We start from the raw sequence: 19,885 nt of genomic DNA, 5'->3' as shown, positions 1-19,885 counted from the left end.
TAGTTAAGAAGCCTATAATATAGGCCCTTTAACCTAGCTATGCATATAAAAATAGCCCGAAGGCAAAGCCCCACAAGCCCATGGGCATGGTAGAACCTTAGTGGTGTGGTTTTTTTTTTCTTTTTTTAATAACATGATCGTGATGATTAACGTTAGAAAAACAACAAGAACAACAATAATTGATATATTCTGATATTAGAATATCAATAGAGTCTAGAACCTAATATCATATCAATCGATTATCATATATCATAAAGTCGACATCATTTCAAGTTACGGTAATGTTAATCATAATACTGACGTTAGTTGATGTCTGTAATCATACCAGGGCAGGGGGGTGTTTCACAAAGATTTAAGTTTGACTTAACTCATGCGTAAATCCCCAAACCCTGCATAAATCCCTAAGTCCTGCGTAAATTTACGCAGGACTTTGAATCCTGTTTCACAAAGCTTAAGTCATGCGTAAGTCCCACCAAGTCCTGCGTAACTTTACGCATGGCCTGAAGCCATGCGTAAAGTCAGACTTAAATTCCAAAATGGGAAGTTCAAAAGCATAATCAACTCCTAATATTCATTAATTTCTTCCACTTTATCTTATCCTGAGTGAGATGGCAGTATTTTTAACAAACTAGAGAATCACTAGTTTCGTAGAGGGTCTACTCCTACACTATTCACTGAAAAATGGTCCAAATTAAAAATAGTCATAAAAATAGATCCCTACCTACAAATGTACTGATAGTTTGAACTGTTAAGTTAAACCAAAATTTTAGCTCATAAAGAGCTATATAATCTACATGTATCTGAACTTTGGAAATTAATTATATTTCTACCAATCCTTTCTTGCCTGTGTTATCGTCTTAGCTGCTTACCCATGAATATTAATGCATGCCTATCCATTATAAATATCATGCATTCACAACAAATTAGAAAAACCTAACAACTTAGTTAGACCTAAGATACTTGTTAGAAATATTATACCTCTTGTGTACAAGACGGGGCTGTGTCTATCTACACTAACTGGTTAGACCGATAAATTTGTCTCTTGTTCGGTAGCCTAATTGTATCTGTACAGTCTGTAAAAGTAATACGGTCGACTGCATTAGCGACCGTATAAATACAGTTAACAAGAGGCAGATTTATTGGTCTACCTCTACACATGACTGCCAATGAAATTAACCAAGTTTCCACTTCTACGGTACCAGTTACATCTTAATGAATGCTTTTTTTTTTTCCTGGAAGCAAAAAACAAAACAAAATAAGACATAACAACCCCCCCGAAGCATTTTGTGTCAGTTAGAGGAAACGGTTAGCCATAGACAGTCACCTCTGCCTCGCATCAAAGGCTACGGTAACGTACATTGTATGTTACACGGAAAACGTTAGAGGTCTAGTAGTTTCTATGCCTAATCTTGATTGATGCAGTTCTCAAACACATTCCAAAATCCGAAAACGCATAAATTCATCAATTACTTCCCAATTCAACTCGGGGCCCAGCAATTGGACTGTAAAATTCGACCAAGTGATAGCCATTAGCCATGATTTATTATGGTTCTAACTAACCTTATACATGCAGACTAGGGGCGAGGGCAATCATGCACTTTGTTTCCTTCAAAATCATGAAGATGTGGCTGTGCCCCTATCTTGATCAATAACACAGTGCACAGACTCTACACTAACTGTGTTAGGCATAGCCATGTTTAATTGATAGTCATACTAATACTAGAACTGATAAGAGTTTATAGGCCTACTTTATATGAAGACATACATGTAACTATACACAGCCCAGTTATTCGCACAGCGTATTAACAGCGTCTGGTCGGGCTAATGTAGACATTGTCTAATGGAATGACATGATATCAGTAATGAGCAGACTCTACAAATTACAATACAAGTACCGCCCCAGTACAACACACACAGAGTTCATAATATTCAGTCCCTTCCTAACCTTCGATGAATCATCTCTTGCTCAAATTACATAATTTCAAGGACCCACCTAATGACTAACAGATTAAGCTACACTCACTTCTGTAGTTACGACCAACCCTAGCTAGATGGAAAAGAAAACTTCTCTTCGTGTGCAACAAGAGGCTAGCCAGAATCCTCTTCTACCAAGGTCCACAGTTACCAATTGTGCAATGTGAATGGTCGTTGTACAGAATGCAGAGATCATATCAGTGCAGTGCGGATGCCAGCTAGCTGCTGCGAGCTGCGCGAGCAACCCCATTCATCCTAACTTTCACACAGTCCAATATAAACATGTGGGACTGGATTAAAGAGGCCTCATGCACAAAACATCTCTTATATCAAAATAATCATCAAACGAGCAGCTATTCATGTACAAAAGAGAAATAATATGAGTCAGTAAATGAGCACTGTGAATAACGAATGATAGGGCCTACAGTAATGTCATATGAATCGTAGTTGCAGAAAATCAAAGCAATTTCCCTTCCAGAAATTACTCAAAAATCATCAGCAGACAACAAATGGCTAATTTGCATATTTTTGGCTCGTATGAAATCGAATGAGTCAGTCTTAGCCTAAGATAGACTTTGTGAAACAGACTTAAAAAGTCGCACTTAGACTAAGATTGACTAGCGCTAAGTCTGACTTACTAAGTGCGACCTTTGTGAAACAGGCCCCAGGCCCCTAACGTTAGGGCCCTAACATCCGTTAACTTGTTATAGGGCCTAATCTAATAGACCGTCTAATAAATTTAATTCTATAATAACAAGAATAATAATAATGATATTAATAACAGTAATAATAATGATATACAGACTTCTACGTAGCACTACAGCGAGGATAGTAGCTTCGAGTTTGAAACGAGTTCTAAAGTAACGTGACCGGTTTTTCCTGACAATATTTCTCCATATACATTTGCCATACTAACTGACCGAATACTACGTCTTCTTTCAATCAGTATCGCCGCTTTGATCGTGATATGAAATATCGAGTCCTAAGCAATTACTGGTACATCAGTATATCGTTCTGTTTGCTTAACAGTTTCTGCTACTTTATGCATCATCATAAGCACAGCTGGAGTTTAAAAAATGGAAGCGAAATGTGGGAACTCACGATAATGTTTGTCATGAAAACCACCTTCCGTTCAGCGGCTGAAAAATCGGCAACAAAGGGAAGTTTGATGCACGAGTAACGTTACTGAATTCTTTACATGAAATCTATTTAGTTGCGAAAATACATATTCGTGGGCAAATAAATAAGCAAATAATATATACAGAAATGTATTAAGCATTCAGACCAAAACTGAGTGGTATTTTTATTAACGTGGAGCAATAAAGCCCCAGTCGCAAAAAATGTTCGTGTGATCACATCATCATTCGTTGCATTCGCGCTGCGCTGCTAGCCTGTAGGCTCAGCTGTCGCTGCGCTGCGACGGGCCCGGGGCCCGGGGATCTCGGCAGTCAAAACACCCACGAAACTCCCGCACTATCTCAAAAGCCGGGCAGGCTAGGCGGGCGGCGGAGTCAGGCTATCTCGCTCGCGCTCTAGGCTCTGCTGGGTGGCTGATCAGTCAGAGACAGATATAAAAGTAAGTAACGAGGTAGGCCTACCGGTAAATTACCCGTAATAACGCTTGCCTTTTGTAATTTTAAATATCATATATATTAGGGGCCTAGAGTCTAGATACTAGAATGCTCGAGGTCTACATTATTCTCAATTGAGAATGTTACATTTGATGATGTCAATTGTGAAAAGGACCTGGGTGTTTTGATTGATAGTGAGCTCAACTTTCGCCAACACATCTCCTCATCTATCCAGAAGGCTAACCAAATGTTAGGTTTTATCAAACGTGCTTTTGTCAACATAAAACCACATATTTTCATGCCACTGTACAAGGCTTTGGTTCGACCGCATTTGGAATATTGCAGTGCCTAATGGAAACCCAGGTTTACGACAGATCATGATGACAGAAGAAGGATCGAAGCTGTTCAGCGCAGGACAACAAAACTGTTTCCTGGACTCAGCACCCTTTCCTACAGAGAGAGACTAGTAAAGCTTAACCTGTATTCATTGCATTACCGGAGGGAAAGAGGGGACATGATCCAGGTCTTCAAAATACTACATGGTATAGACAGAATCAACCCACAGTCCTTCTTTGTACAGTCACAGTATCTTGGAACGAGAGGCCATCCCTTCAAATTATTTGCAACCCATTGTCGTTTGAATATCCGCAGCAACTGTTTCATCAAAACAGTCATCCAGTCATGGAACAGTCTGCCCTCATCACTTGTTACATCCACTAGTATAGATTCTTTCAAACATGGTTTAGACATGTTCTGGTCAGACAAACGTTTTGAAATTGTTTGACATCCACGCCCATGCTCGATATAGACTGTTACTCGTGCTACCAAGCGCTGACGACCGGGAGACCTGACAGGATTTACCTACACTCCCGTACAGATGATGATGATGATGATGATTATTAATATTGCCACTTCATGGTCTATGACATAACGTTACACATGACAATAATCAGACAGCTTCACTGCCTTCAGTGACATACCGGTATAAATTTACTATAACGTTACACAGAACGTCTAAAAGTACTAGTAGGATACTGTATTAAAACTTTGTTTTGATTAGCATTCAAGCAGAGTACCATGCACTCTCATCCTCCAGCTCCATCAGTCACTTGCACACACTATGACTGTGCAGCGTGCAGGACTGCAGTGTCAGTCAAAAGAGAATTTAGAGACCTTTGCGAAGCACACCTTCTGAAAGTCTATGGGCCTCTGAATATTTTCACTTTAAAATTTGTTATGTTGTGAGGTTCAATATGTATTGAGGGAATTGAGATTTGTGGATAGGTTTCCGTGAAGGGTAACTCTGCATGACATCCTGACAAACAATTACAGGTACTTGTTGAACAGTTTTTGAGATCATTTCACAAGTTCTATGTGAGATTCTTTCCAAGATTTAGCTTGTAACACTTGCTTTTAACACTATATGCGCTAAAAGTTGACAGTTCAGTGGTCTTTTTTAAAACATATTTCATATTGAAATATGTTTGTAATTTATAGAGAAAGCCTGAAATGTGGTGAGTATGAGTGCACAAGAACACATTATTTTGATGTCGGATTAAAGGGTACACTTGTCCAAATCTATTATGTCTTAGTGCACATGATCTGTAATATTTCAGAATCCCAGTGTTATCATAAGATTCATATCACATTATGTGTCTTATTATTTACATTGATGGCAATTTTCAGTGCCATAAATTGACCTATTGAAACATCATCAAGTTGTAGTAGAATAGAAGTATGTTCAGCACATAAAGTACAATTTATACAGCTGATGGTCTAGCTTAATTGACATTGGGCAACAGAAGTGTGATGATGACTGAAAAGAATCTTCAAAATCTTCCACTAGTCTCTTAGTGCTTAAATCAAGACATGTATCAAAGTGCCCTTATTTGTTGTTTTATTTTTTTTCTTCCTATCAATCAATCATGCAGTAGATCACTCTATTCAGCAGACAAACTCTTCACCTCTCTGAGGGTAACATACCACCATGATTGCTGAGCTTTGGAGTAGGGGAGTGTGCTGTGCTTCCAGAATACTGCCCTCTACAGTGTCATCTGGTACAGTGTCAGGAAGGAGATGTCTGTCGGCTTTGACCTGCCATGGAATCATTTGGAATCATCGAATCAAACTTCCATCACAGCCTGGCTCAAGACTCTCTCAGTCCATGCAGGTGACTACTTTCAGGGGCAGATCCAGGAATTCTGTAAAGAGGGGGCATTCTTTACAAAATTAAAGGGAGGCGCACGCACCCCTTCCCCCATTTTTTTCTTTTTATTCCTTTTGTTTTAACTTTTAATGCTTATATGTTTACATTGCTTTGTTATAGTTGTTGGGGATTAATGATTTGAATTGTTAATCTTCCTAATCTGTTCCAGAATCAAACTAAACTTGTTATTTAAAGTGACAGAACTTTGGCAAATCGCAAGAGCAACAAGTTAGAAAAGTATTAACAATTTTAATCTGCATGAAGGTAGCTATGGTCACTGTAAAATCCCCTTGTAGTTTAGTTTAAATCAACCCATTGAGGACAGGCTGAGTTTGCTACAACGTGCATTTCCCATAGATACTTGCCCGAGTATATGCGGGACTTATCTGAAATGGGCTAAATTTCACATAACTAATAAGAAAATGGCTCTAACCATAACATTATTTACACTCATATTATGTTCATACCTTTTCACACCAAGTCAGGCTAATTGGTATTTTTGCTGGTTGTAGGTAAACTAAATGCATGCACATACAAACGTACAATTAAGCTACCAATATTATTAAAAGTACATGTATATGATATCGGATATTAGTTTTAAGTCTACCATGGGCATTGGCCAGTATAATTAACTGTTCTAGACACTGAGTCTTCACTGTCATGAGATATTCCCATTGAAATAGAAGTTCCACTTCAGATGGAAAGGTGCTCAGAGATATGAGACTGTGAAGAAAGCAAGAATGATTTGTGTGATTCAGAAAAAAACAGTAAAGTAGATGATTTTGTTTTGTAATAAATTCCAGGTTTCCTCAGAGGGTGCATCATTGGCAAAGTATCCAGAGATGTGCAGACAGTGTAGTCCACTGCTCCATCCTTCTAATATTACCATGGTAACCAGCATTGCTACAAGGAGGAGATTCCTTGTCCAGTCCTCTGCCATCAAGCAACAGAGGAAGGCTGTGGTTGAAAAAAAGTCCACCTCAGGTGGGCAGCAACTGACCATTGGCCAGAAATGTAAGGACTTACTTGGTTAAAAAAAAATATATATATATGTCTGTTTTATGCATTGAAGTATTATATGTCATTCAAAAGCTCCTGTGACTCAATTAGTTTAATGTGCATTACATGATTAGAGATATTTAATTAGCAAACTTCACAACTGTAGGAAAAACTCAGTGATTCAGTAAATCATATTCCTCTTTCACTGCAGCTACTGTCAGTTGTGCTTGTGCAGAGGGTGCTGTCTTGCAGTACTGACACTATTTTTGACATTCACTAATATTTGCCTTGATTTGCTGAGTTTTCATCTGTGCATCATCTGTTTCATTCACCGAGGTTTTGATTGGTATATCATCCCCAGCCAAAGAAGTAACTTTTGCAATACAATGTTGTTTAAAATATGGACCACCACCATTGGAGAAATTAAAGGATACTTTTGGTTACTATGACAGTCTTCTGTTGGACTTTTTAGACACTTGTTCTCTTGGAATCATAATCTCTCCTTCAAGCTGAAAGGTTGCTGCTACTTATTTGCTGGTGATGGTAATGGTGATCTGTATTTTTTAGATCTAATTTGTCACCTGAAATTCTTAGCTCTTTTCCACTGCATCCTGTTTGTAAGGTTCTTTAGATCCAGATCAGGCCTAAAAAAGGGGGGGGGGGGGAAGAGACTTCGCAAGCTGTTGAAATAGTCCAGCACACTGATGTAGAGTATGAAGAATCAAGAATGTATGTAATGTCCTTGATATTAATGTCTTTGACAAGTCCGCTGCCTTGGGAGTTTAGCTGGTAAAGTAATGGTAATTATTCCCAGAGCATTTTGTGAGACATTATTTTTTTTTTTCTCTCTTTTCATGCACTATTCTTCATTATGCAAAGTTGCACAGACATCCAAGGATGTATCGTATGCAGGCATCATTGTCTTGGGCATAGGCGTGACAGGTAAGAAGACCCCACATTCTAAAGAAATGTGTTTTTTCGTGGAATTTTATTTCAAACCACTCTTTGTCTGCACATTATAAGATCAGATCACTTGTAAAGGCAAGGTAGGAAGAGCTAATATTTGTGATTGAAGGTTCTAGGAATAGGATACCTCAGAGAAAGCAAAGACAAATCCACAACAGAAGATCTTCTCCAGTAAGATCAAAATTCTGTAATAAAGCTTCCCAGATTGAAATTAAAACGAGTTGATTTCTCTTTATCTGATCACACTATCCAGTGATGCACCTTATATGTTTTGTTTTGTTTTTCTTTCTTTTTTTAACATTTTTACATATATGTCAAAATGGAGAAAGGATGCCTATATTTTGATTTTCATTCTATTCCAGTTCTTTAAAGAATATAAAATCACTGAAAAGCTACATCTGTTTAAATATATTTAGTTATGTTTTTCTACAGCATTAAAAATAGAGTAAAACAATAATTCAATGAAATGACAGATTTTTAGTTGGTACCCTAGGGTACCAAATACCACATCAAATATAGTACAGAGAACATTGTTTATAGAAAGTGCTATCATAGGTTTTAGGAGTACATCTAATCAAGTAGCTCCATATGTTTCATTTATTTTTTGATAGGGCTCATGTTTTACACTGTTGGAAAAGAACTGTTTTCATCAAACAGTCCAAATGGTATATACACCAACGCTCTGAAGCTCTGTAAGAATAATGTTCAGGTAAGTGCACTTTTCTTGTCAAAGCATGATTGCACATGTAACAATACCTGACCCCAGCCCTGGTCAGGTCCATTCAATTTGCCCAACTCTCCCACTGACTATCAGTGAAAGCCCAAATAGGTACAGGTTAAAAATTGTGGGCAACATTGTACTTTTGGTGTGTGAGTTCAACAATAATGAAATAAAACACTCAGTATGTGGACTGCTTGAATTTTACCCTAATTTGTGGCCAGAGGAAAAAAAAAAAGGTACTTGCTTGTTTTCATTTCTAATTTTCTTGATAAACACATGTATAAACCACTGAAAAAATGCACATTTTAAGGTTTTACAAGGTTTGATTTCATGTCTCAGCAACATGCAGGTACTGAGGGCAAAATGCTTATTAGGTTGTTCATTGTTAGTACAATAAAATGAGAATTTCAAGCAGTAATTCTAGTCATATTCTGGAAATTTCTATCAGAGTAGGTAAAAGAATGAGTTGGGAAAAGCTGTTTGATATCCAGATAGCTCATTTACAAAAAAAGGCGGCTCATTTCCATCCATACATGCATGCTGAAAATCACCGTATTTCCCAATGATAAGAATGCCTTTCTAGTTTACCTCATCATCTTACTGCATGCTGTGCCTTGAGCATTTACGGTGTGCGTATGCACACCTCAAATATGTGCAGCTTGATGAACTCTCGTTTGTTGGCCATGTTTGCCAATGATAATCCATCAAAAACTTTTTTTTTTTAATTCCTGGATCTAGACAGTGGTCCGGATCACTACCAAAGTTTCGAATTTTACTCCGAGGCCTCGATCCATGTCAAGCTGCTGCTTATGATCGTGGTCTCCTGCTTTTCCATTATTGTAATAGATAAAAATGCTTAATTTTAAAATCAATTTATTCAGATTTCCCTTTTTTATTGAAGAAATTTGTTTATTGTAACGACATGAAATATTCTGAATAAATAATCAATTATTATTTACATAATTTACAACTGCTAATTCCATGATTCCCTTCTGAACATTTTTTTTTGTAAGTGATATTATGCTATACGTCTCATACATTGAATAAACTGTCATTTTCACAGTGTATGTATATATGTACTTTAAATTAATTTGTAAGACAGTATGCTGACTGATACGTCGTGTAATGTTAATTTCTAAATATATGCATTCTTTTGTTCTGTGTGATTTGGAAAAAGGCAGAAATAAAACCAAACCAAACCAAACTTTAATCATCTGTTCCTTGTGTCACAATCAACTTTTCCTGTGTGTTTCATCCAAACCCATATATAACTTTTTCAGTTATTTTGCAAACAGACAAATAAAACAGTGCCGGCAACAATATAACCTCCATGGTGGAGGTAAAGATTAGTCAAAGTCAGGATACTATTGATTTGTGACACAGAAATGCATTAGTTTGATTTTGGTATGAACGTGGTCGGTCGAACTTTTTTGGTAAAATTTTGTAATTTGATGATAAATTAGCTGTCCTCTCATTGAAGGCAGAATTACACAAATTTCGACAGATCATTTTGACAAAAAATTTTGATGATTGCTTTGGTGTGTACACTAAGAATTATATGGAGTAAAGACAGCATGGTATTGTTAGGTATGCCAGTCCATATCATAGTGTCTCATGTTGTGATGTCACAATGTCTTGTTCGGATTCATGTATTCATGGCACACTTTTACAGATCCAAGATGCTCTTGGGACACCTATCAAGGGATATGGAGAGATGACGAGGAGGAAACGAAGGAGACATGTCAGGTAAGCTATTGATGAGTCATCTTGACACATCGCCTAGCAATAGACATGATGTAGCACATGTTTATGAAATGAACTGGTCTTACCATGAAGGAAGTAGGGTTAGAGGTTTAAAGGGATAGTACAGTTTTGGTGGAGATGAGAATTGGGCTTTTGACTTTTTGCGAGATACCAAGAAAACACTTATGATATTGTGCAGAGCATACCATTTCAAGAGGAATTCAAAGTTTATTTGATGAAAATCGGGTTCGGAAGGACTGAAACATTCAAAAACAAAGTAAAACAAAGCAATCGTAATAATGTGTGGGTCCCACACTTTATTAGAATCGCTCTTTTTTGGATATCTCAGCCATTTCAAAACCAATTTTCATCAAATAAACGTTGAATTCCTCATAGAATTACATGCTCTTTCATATTTCATAAGAGGTTTCTCATTATCTCATCAAAAAATGTTAGAAACCTGATATTAGGTCTCAACCAAAACTATACCATCCCTTTAATGGGGAAGAGGAATTGAAGGCAGTTTTAAGCCATACTACATTGAAGTTTTGATGGATTATTATATCATAAAATGCACTTTTGGTGTCTTGTCAGGATCAGTTGGAAACTCTATGGAGTATGAACATGTTTATTGGTACTTGTAAAATAGTCTCAAAGATGAAGCATAATCAGGAGAAGCTAATAACTAGCTGTACAAACCAGGACACATTTTGTGTCTCAATACTTGAGAAAATTTAGTGAACTTTGTTCTTTCTATTGCTCATTTTCAATGCATTAGATAATGAAGTGCTGTTCTTCTTTGCTTTGTTTTCCTTTTTACTCTGAAGCTTGTCAAATTTGTATGTTTTACTCCATAGACCCCCGATCAGACTTTTTTTTTTTTTTTTTTTGGGGGGGGGGGGGTAATGTGAAGGACTTCGAAGCTAACCATGCTGTAATGACTTTGCCAGATGAATGACACTTCATTAATTGATGCATGAATGTATACATATATGAATGAGAAGATAAAATTTTTGACATATAGCAGAACAACACTATGCTATAGAACTTGAGTACATCTAATATCTGCAGTTATCAGTAATTAGGTGAAAAGTTATTTCTTATCATTTGATTTCACAGCCATCTTGAATACTCCCAGAATGGAGTGAATTTCATGAGGATGAAGTTCTATCTGGAAGGACCTCATAGGAAGGCCACTGTTCATCTGGAAATGAAGCAGGTTTGTAGCCCAACATCCAAGTTTCTTCTCAATAATACAGCTTGTTTATTGTTACTTTTTAGTGAATAAAAAAAAGTATGTGCTTAAAATTGGACAATGTCAGTTTGTTGAATGGCATTATCTCCACTTTGAGGTATTTCTAGCACAAATTTGTAAGTGTGAGTTAAGAAAGTGGAAAAAAAAATTAATGTTTCTTAATGGAAGGGACCAGTTTAATGCTCAGAGCTTATACCCGATGTAACTCAATACCAGTTTTGCATTCAACTCATTTATCCCTATCACCGTTACCCAACAATGATATGACACCATCACCTGTTTTCAAATTGGGCCTGCTCGAAGTGTTGACAATCATTTACTTAAGTACTGGTTGAGGTTAGGATTCAGTTTGTAACATTTTGCGAGATATTTAGAAACCACTCTATGAAATGTTAAAGAGCATACAATTCTAAGGGGAATCAAAAATTTATTTGATGAAAATCGGTTTTGAAATGACCGAGATATCCAAAACAAAGTTAAACAAAGAAATCCTAATAAAAATCATTGCCTGTCAATTTCATTAGGATAGCTTTTTTGGATATCTCAGCCATTTCAAGACCGATTTTCGTGAACTAGATGTTGAATCCTTTTTGGAATGATATGCTCTTTCATATTTCATAAGAGGTTTCTCATTATCTCACCAAAAAATGTTATAAACCTGATGTTAGGTCTCGACTAAAACTATACGATCCCTTTTTCATCATGTGCGAACATAAAGAACATTTTTCATTATGTGTTTTTCATAATATGTGAACAAAAGAATTTATTCTCTCACTGCTTTTAAAGTAACATGCTCCAGTCATTGGTGGCAATGTATTCATATTACAATGTATTTGTTTATAATCAGCTTTCTTATCTTTTTACCTATCATTTGACTTGTAGAATGAGAATGGAAGGTATGAATACCGTTACCTCTTTGTGGAATTGGATGGATACCCAAGTGGCACCATCATCTTGGAAGACAACAGGTAGTGGTTCTGATGGGACTCCTAGCCCTGTGCTATCCTTGGGAAACCTGTTGCCCCAGTGTCATCATAGTGTCTCCTCTCAAAGATCCTGACAGACATCGCTGATGTGCGTTGTATTTGGAGTGTTACCATGATACGAACCTTTCAGTCCTGTGTAAGCTACCACAGACAAAAAAGTGACTTAGTCTGCACCCCAGTGCTGGAACAACTACATGCATTGGCTTAGATTTAAGACATGAAGGTATGACAGTGATGAAGTGATAGTCAGTGATCTGAAATTCAGTGTGATATGTATGATCCAGTGCAACTACAATGTTCATACTATAATCAGCATGTTTCATCTCATGAGCCTGTGAATCTTCAGGCTTCATACAGTAGACATCAGACTAGGAAGGACAAATTGATACAAATTTCCATCACAGTAGTCTGTGTCAAGTTTTATGTGAGAGTGCCTATATCTTCAGCAGTTGATTTTCACTGTGTTTGTAGAATCTTATATCATTTTCAGTGTTTTTATTTGCCAATTTCTGCCAATGGCCGCCAGTTACCATGTAACAGAAATTATAAAATGACCCAATATAACTGTACCCGGTATGTGTTTCTTGAGATAAATGTCTAAATAAAGGGTCACACAAAATTACAGGTACAAGCAAGTTAAGTGTTACATCCAGGAACTCCAATTTGACAGAATGTTATTGGGGGGAAACTTTTTGAGATGATACACAAGTAAAATGTTATCACATTTTTCTTGGGGTTACGTATACATATACATTGGCAAGTGATATGTTACCATATCCCTTGAAATACCTCAAGATCTCCTTCCTCAACACTTAAAACAGTTCGTGACTGTATCCACACAAATAGCTGATAATTTCAAGTGATGAAAGTCACAGAGAGGACTGCATCAAAACTACTCTTTTTACATCTAATTACAAGCAAATCTTAGAATGGCAAAGTCATTAAATGACCCACCAACTTATCATAGTTTTGAGGAAATCTTGTCATGAATAGAAATGTTTGTACATTTTGTCTTGTTTAACAGCATTGAAATAATGCTTTATGCATATAAAATCTTGTACATGAATCAATGCTTATTAAAATAGGATTTACCAAACTGGTACTCACATTGGAACAGTTGGGGAAAAGAGTGCAAACTGAAGTCCTGGTTAAAGTTCTTGTGTCTTTTTATTCTTGTAAAGGGTAAGTTGTAATAGTGTGTTGAAACACTGTGTTCGTTCAAGTCATTGATACCATGCAGTTTTATTAAACCTTTAAATAAGAACCATGAAACACAAAATATACTCAGTATGTGGCTAAGTAATAGAAGAAAACCTTTATTTGATCAACCTCCAGTCTCAGATCTTGGTTTCAGTGCTCCCATGTGCAAATGTGATCATGCAACTCCTTCATGAAAGTAATTTTTCTCTCAGTGGATTTTACGTTGCATACTATTCAAAATGTGATTTCTGATACAGATAGGTAAGTCTATCTGAGCAATGTTGTGTGTAATCATACCGTCCCCTCTAGTAAGAGGCGAAACACTTTCCTTCAGATAGGACATTAAATGGAAGTCCCATGTGTGAGAGTCACAACTCATGCATGTAAAAGATCCCACTTCATTCATTCATGGAAAAGAGCAGGATACATAACCCGGTGAAGTGGTCTTGCCTCACGTCAAACTGGACCCCATGAAAGACCACCTAGTGCAGCTGAATATTGGCTATCCGCTATCCAGCCATCTTCTCAGATGGCAAAATGAAACAAACAAAAGTCATGCTATCATTTTGCAATATTTTCATTTACACTTTTGTCAGGCTGTAGAAAAATGTCAGGGTGGTGTGATATGATTTGTCTGTCACTGTGTTGGAGATAATGACAGTTTTTATCAATAGACAACTCACACGACAAACTGAATATGAGTTGCAAGGATTTACTGTACTTAAATTAAGTCTGTGTTATAAAAATAGCCACACAATTGAATAACTGGAACTTGTGATATTTCATTCCCAGGTATTGAGTTAGTGCCACATAGGAAAAAAATGAATTACTTTCATATTTGTGTTATGCTAATGTGTAACATGGAGCATCAGCCTTTATAGGAAACTTGTACATGTACTCAAATGTGTATGGAATTCTTATCTGCATATTGCCCAATTGAAATGATTACTTGAAACTGGTGTTAAACTTTTGATCTTAATACAAGATATTTACATCCAAAAGTTTTAGCTTTCAATGCCACAGCCTTCATTAGCGAAATGACATGTCTTCACCTTGTTTTCTCAGGCCTTTCTGGGTTCGCTCTTAGATAACTACATTATAAGCTTAAATTCAGAACTCTTGAGACAGGACACTTCACACATGTAGTTGAGATTTGCCAGAGCACAATGGATTGTTCTTTATTCCACTGCTTACCACATTGTACCACAAGGTGGCGCTGTTAACACAATATCAACAGGAGATGTGTGCACTGCACATCAAACTCTGTAACATTGATCACATGAAATAATTATTTCTTGGCTCTTTGCTTGGCTGACGAGATATTTGAGTGAAAATATGTTTTTCGAGTGAAGTGCTTCATAAATGAGTGTTTTTATTAAATTCTTTTGCCTTGTTCATCTCTCGTCACTTGGGTTCTGCTCTTGTGAATGTAGGTTATCAAAGCAAATGTATAACACAAAGTGTGTACATGTATATCAGAAGCTACCATGTATTTTCAAATTCCTCCAAGGTTCATTTCATTTCATCTCATTATTTCATGTCCAACAAAAATGTGATTGCAATGTACAATAAGACATTTTAATGCACATGATCCCTCAAATATCAGTACAACATTGTAATTGATGAAATAAATGAAATGAACAAAGTTTGTATTTCTAGGTGGTCTATACTCAATCCAGTTACCTTTCCATGGATTTCCAGATTCTTTTAAAAGACTGGCTGTGTTTATGTTTTTGCCAACTTGAAGACCTATGAAGATTCAATATCTTTTTTTTCTCTCTTTTTTTTTTCAATTACTGAGATACATCATGAAAGAGTCTTGAATCAATTCATTTGTACTGGAAGTATTAAAATTTTAACCATCACAAACTTGCAAAATAATAATTGTGTGTTCATTTTATTTAAAGAAAATGAAGGATTTCAGTTGTATTTTAATGGGTTGTTTGTTTGTTTTTTGTTTGTTTTTTGATGGGCATGGTGATTTCAAACAACTTACTACAGTGTAAATTACTGTTTTGAAGTTTGACAAAGTGTATCTTCATAAAGGATTGTCTACTTCTGATGTATTTCAAAGAAATTTAGTCAGTTGATTTGTTCTGCATACCTTTTTTTAGAATAGAATGAATCAGATGTAGGCTATATATGAAGAGAGTGCTTCCAAAAGGTGCTAAATCCATCATTTTTCAATGGATTTAGCGCCTTTTTGGAGCGAGCTCTTCATGTGTCATTATTTTTTCTCAGTTTGTGTGTGTGTGTGTGTGTGTGTGTGTGTGTGTGTGTGTGTGTGTTTGTTTCAGACCTTTGCCAAATCTACATATTTTTTCCTGTATACAGTGTAAAACAAACCTCTTAGGAAGGACAAAAGCTCATAACCCAAATGAGAAATGATATCTTTAACCTAGTTTCAGCTGATGATTGTTTCTGCATTGACAGTGCCTGGTACTAATAAAAGACTTTAATTGAAGCGGTTGCGAGGCCAGTGGTTTATGCATAAAAAATACTGTACATGTACATACTAAAGTGTTGTGCACGCCACTTTCGCAACGGTTACCATAACGCGATAAAAGAATGCTCTTTTGACCAAACATTCACAATTGAATGCTTTATGGAGTCAAGAGTAAGAGAAGGCAGAGTTGTAAGAAGGACGACCTCCGCGCTATTAGGCCTTACTTTAAAGGGATTGTCCAGTTTTGATTCAGACCTAACTTTAGGTTTCTACATTTTTTTTTTTTTTGTGAGATAATGAGAAACCTCTTATGAAATATTAAAGAAGCATGTAATTCCAAGAGGGATTATTATTGATTTATTTGATGAAAATTGGTTTTGAAATGGCTGAGATATCCAAAATAGAGCAATTCTAATAAAAGGTGGGATCTAATAAACTTTGAATACCTCTTAGAATGGTATGTTCTCTGTTATTTCATAGGTGCTTTCTTGGTATCTCGCAAAAAGAAACCCAATCCTTATCTCCACTAATACTATACCATCCCTTTAATGGGTATCGGCGGCAGCGTGATCTGTGGGAGTAGTAGAACTGTTCAACTGCTGTCATGACTATTCAACACCACTCATCAGGGGCCGCGGAACGTTTCTAAATCTATTATGGAACCTTGATATAGACGTAGGTTTTCTTGTGATCTTTACAAAAATCTATGTTATATAGTATATATGAGATAATTCACAACTGTGTTTATATACGAACTGAACGGAATGAATAAAGTAACAAATTGACAAAACGCTTTCTATAACTTTATCATAAAAAAGCTACCTGATGTCCCCGATGAAAATAAGACCTTCACATCATACGAACACACGCCATATGCACACGTTCTGCTATTGTGACGTTCTGTTCTGACAAACAAGGTATTGTTCTCTCATAAAGTGACTACAGGCATCATGGCATAAACGGTTGGTTATTGAATGAACTATAGCTGTAAACTTTGCTGTGGATGTTTTTGCGCATCTATTTACGTATCACAAACAAGTTCACCCTATATACTCGGTACGTGTTGATTCTAAGAATCATCGTTTGTCTGCAGACATCAAGCATCTGCATCAAGGTTTCTCTTGTTTGTGTTTTCGGGGGTTCGGTATATACAGGGTCACAAAGATAAACAAACAAGCGCAAGTTGCTTCATGTTCAAGTTGACAACAGAGCACCGCAATTCATTCCATGTTTCAATAGAGTGAAATTACAGAGAAAAAATGGTATGACAAAGTTTTCGTCAACATGCACACGTCATGATAAAAAGTGGTGGAAATGTTTACTTCAACACTTCTTAAATATAATGTAGTTGCGGCAATATGAATCACTGTGTTGTGGGAAAAAAACCCACTAAACTAGATATGTAGGCCTGTTACATCTGTTTTGTTACATGACAGATTCTGATGGAAATCGATCATTTCGTTTCTTTGATTTCGCTCTCTTGACGTTGAGTAGCGTCGCTTTCATCAGACCACTGGTCTTTAGGGCATTGCAAATGTCATCTCTGATCTAATGGGCATGTAAAAGATTTCTGAAAGTTTGATTGATTCACTGCAATTCAATTTCATTCGCCATCTGTAAATTTATATTCGTCACCTGTAATAGGTCTATATATCGCATTCAGTGGCAGATGCAAGTCTGTGCAACAAACATGATTATATACAAAACATATATAATATAAAATAATAATCACAAATAATTATACAATTATTAAGGAGCGTAGTTGATTGTTAACAAATTACATAATAAAAAGATATCATGGAAGGAAAAGTGGGGGGGGGGAGGAGATATTGGTCATCACTTGAACACAACGAAAATGTTAATACCGTTGTATGAACGTGATAAGGAAACCCTGCAAAAACAAACAAACAAACAAACAAACAAACGTAAATAGCGAGTGAAGCTTCACTAAGGGAGAAACGGAGAGGCAGGGAGAGAAGAAAACAAAAGTGGCTAAAAGTCAGAGGGATACAATAAGGTCAGGGGCAGATCCAGGAATTCCGTAAGGGGGAGGGGAGCGCAAACAATATTTCTTGTGCTACTTCTGGGTTTCATCTCATTTTCTTTTTATTTCTTTTGCTTTAACAACAAACAAAGGGGGGGGGGGGCGCCCGGTGCGCCCCTCTGGATCCAGCACTGAAGGTAATAATGTAATTGAAAAACCCATACCCTTACATGAATACATATTGACAATGATGGAGACAGCTATTACTATAATCATAAGGTACATTTTGACAAAAAATCAACAAGAAGTGGGGTTATAACAATGTGTGCGTTAAAAGATGACCAGCCACAAATGTGGTTTGTTGACCTCTGTCCTATAATAGCCTGAGATATTATAGGGACATTCGTGCAAAAGTCTGTTTTCAGATAGACAAAATGGCAGCCTCCATGCAGAAAGTTGAATGGGTGAAATCGGACAAAAAGTGAGGATTTTAGAGCAAATTTTGTGATTTGTGCATGTGTATGTAAATCCGGCTTTGACATTTAAAAGACCACATTCGTAAAAGAGCAAAATGTGTCTGTCATTTACATTGACGTCAATGGCCTATCATGATGTCTTATCTAACATATCTCTTAGTAGAATGAGTGTTTCTGCATGAAATTTGGCCTGGAAGAAGAGCTCATTATGTGAATTATGAAAACACCAATAACTCAAATTCGGATGGTATGTCACTTGCTTCCTTTTGCCAAAGTAGGGCAGTATACAGTATCAATGATGTTGCAGAAAGTCAAATTGAAGTGAAGGTTTGTAAAGAAGCAGTAGGCCAAACGTCACTGGTCATTTCTTACCAATAAGAAACGGGAAAGTAAATCCAGAAAAATGATGCCAGTATAGTGAAACGGTTTATCACCAACTTGTTGGGTAGACAAGGTGGGTAGAGGCTACAGGAAAGCAGCTAAAGCATTGAATTCATGTGGGCTCCTTTGAAATGGTGTGTCAGTTCGTCCTATTACATCTGTTCTCCTTTACGTTAGGCTAAGAGCCAGCCATGGGGCAAAATTACTGTTATTATTGTGTATCTATCATTATTAGTGAATAAAGTAATTCATCCAGTCATCTTTCAACGTACCACCCTATATTATACACTATTACATTATGATTGCTTGTGTTTGTGTGTAGTGTGTCTTTGATGTGCGAGTATTGAATACATCTGATAGCAAGTACATTCAGGTTTCTCTAGCTTTCTGTCATGCTCCTCTTGTAGCTTCAGGAAATTTTACTGAGAATCAAACATTGCAGCATGGCACGCTAGTTTTCAGCATTGCAGAAAGTACGAAAATCTCTGCTCAGAGGTCCGCTCTTCATCGGGTAAAAGAAGGATCGAGAAGAAAAAGATTTGACCTGAGGTATAAGAGTTCTATTGACTGGTTTGTGTTGACATGCAGTAATGACGTATAGAATTCATAATATTCACTTGTCTCTTGAACAAACAGGGGGGAGGAGGGCATTTCATGAAACGTTTTGTCCGACAAATTTGTCAGACAGATTTGCTCTCAGCCAATCAGATGCAAGGACTTCAGTGGCTTATAACAGTTGGTCGCAAGAAATATCTGACAAAACGCTTCATGTAATGCCCCCACTCGGAGCATCAAACATGACCGTGTGTAACAAAAGTACGCATGCTAACGTCCGAGCTTCTAATCAACACATCAAAATGATGTCTATTTGTTAATGCAAAAATATTCGACAGGAGGCCTATAATAAGCAAAACAGCAATGCCAGAAACGTGCATCTAATCTGAAGTAAAACAAGGCCCAAGTTTGGTTTCTTTTTT

At 36.8% G+C, this 19,885-nt stretch overlaps 1 protein-coding gene across 1 annotated transcript; it reads left to right on the top strand.

The window, feature by feature from the left end:
- The first annotated feature begins 3,300 nt into the window (after nt 1-3,300).
- On the top strand, nt 3,301-15,490 carry LOC140232482 (mitochondrial import inner membrane translocase subunit Tim21-like). The gene is made up of 8 exons (XM_072312577.1): nt 3,301-3,550; nt 5,477-5,715; nt 6,555-6,765; nt 7,630-7,692; nt 8,328-8,425; nt 10,110-10,183; nt 11,300-11,399; nt 12,318-15,490. Exons 2-8 carry the CDS (start codon nt 5,533-5,535, stop codon nt 12,405-12,407), a joined length of 819 nt encoding a protein of 272 aa, XP_072168678.1. The 5' UTR covers nt 3,301-3,550; nt 5,477-5,532; the 3' UTR covers nt 12,408-15,490.
- The last annotated feature ends 4,395 nt before the right edge of the window (nt 15,491-19,885 follow it).

Source organism: Diadema setosum, chromosome 9 (genome assembly GCF_964275005.1).
Source record: "Diadema setosum chromosome 9, eeDiaSeto1, whole genome shotgun sequence".
Lineage (NCBI taxonomy): Eukaryota > Metazoa > Echinodermata > Echinoidea > Diadematoida > Diadematidae > Diadema > Diadema setosum.
This window is presented reverse-complemented; position numbering and strand designations above follow the sequence as displayed.

Coding starts and splice junctions, on each gene's coding strand:
- LOC140232482 (XM_072312577.1), top strand. CDS start 5,533: ATGATTGCTGAGCTTTGGAGTAGGGGAGTGTGCTGTGCTTCCAGAATA. Junction 5,716..6,554: donor GACTCTCTCAGTCCATGCAG/GTGACTACTTTC, acceptor AATAAATTCCAG/GTTTCCTCAGAGGGTGCATC. Junction 8,426..10,109: donor TCTGTAAGAATAATGTTCAG/GTAAGTGCACTT, acceptor ACACTTTTACAG/ATCCAAGATGCTCTTGGGAC.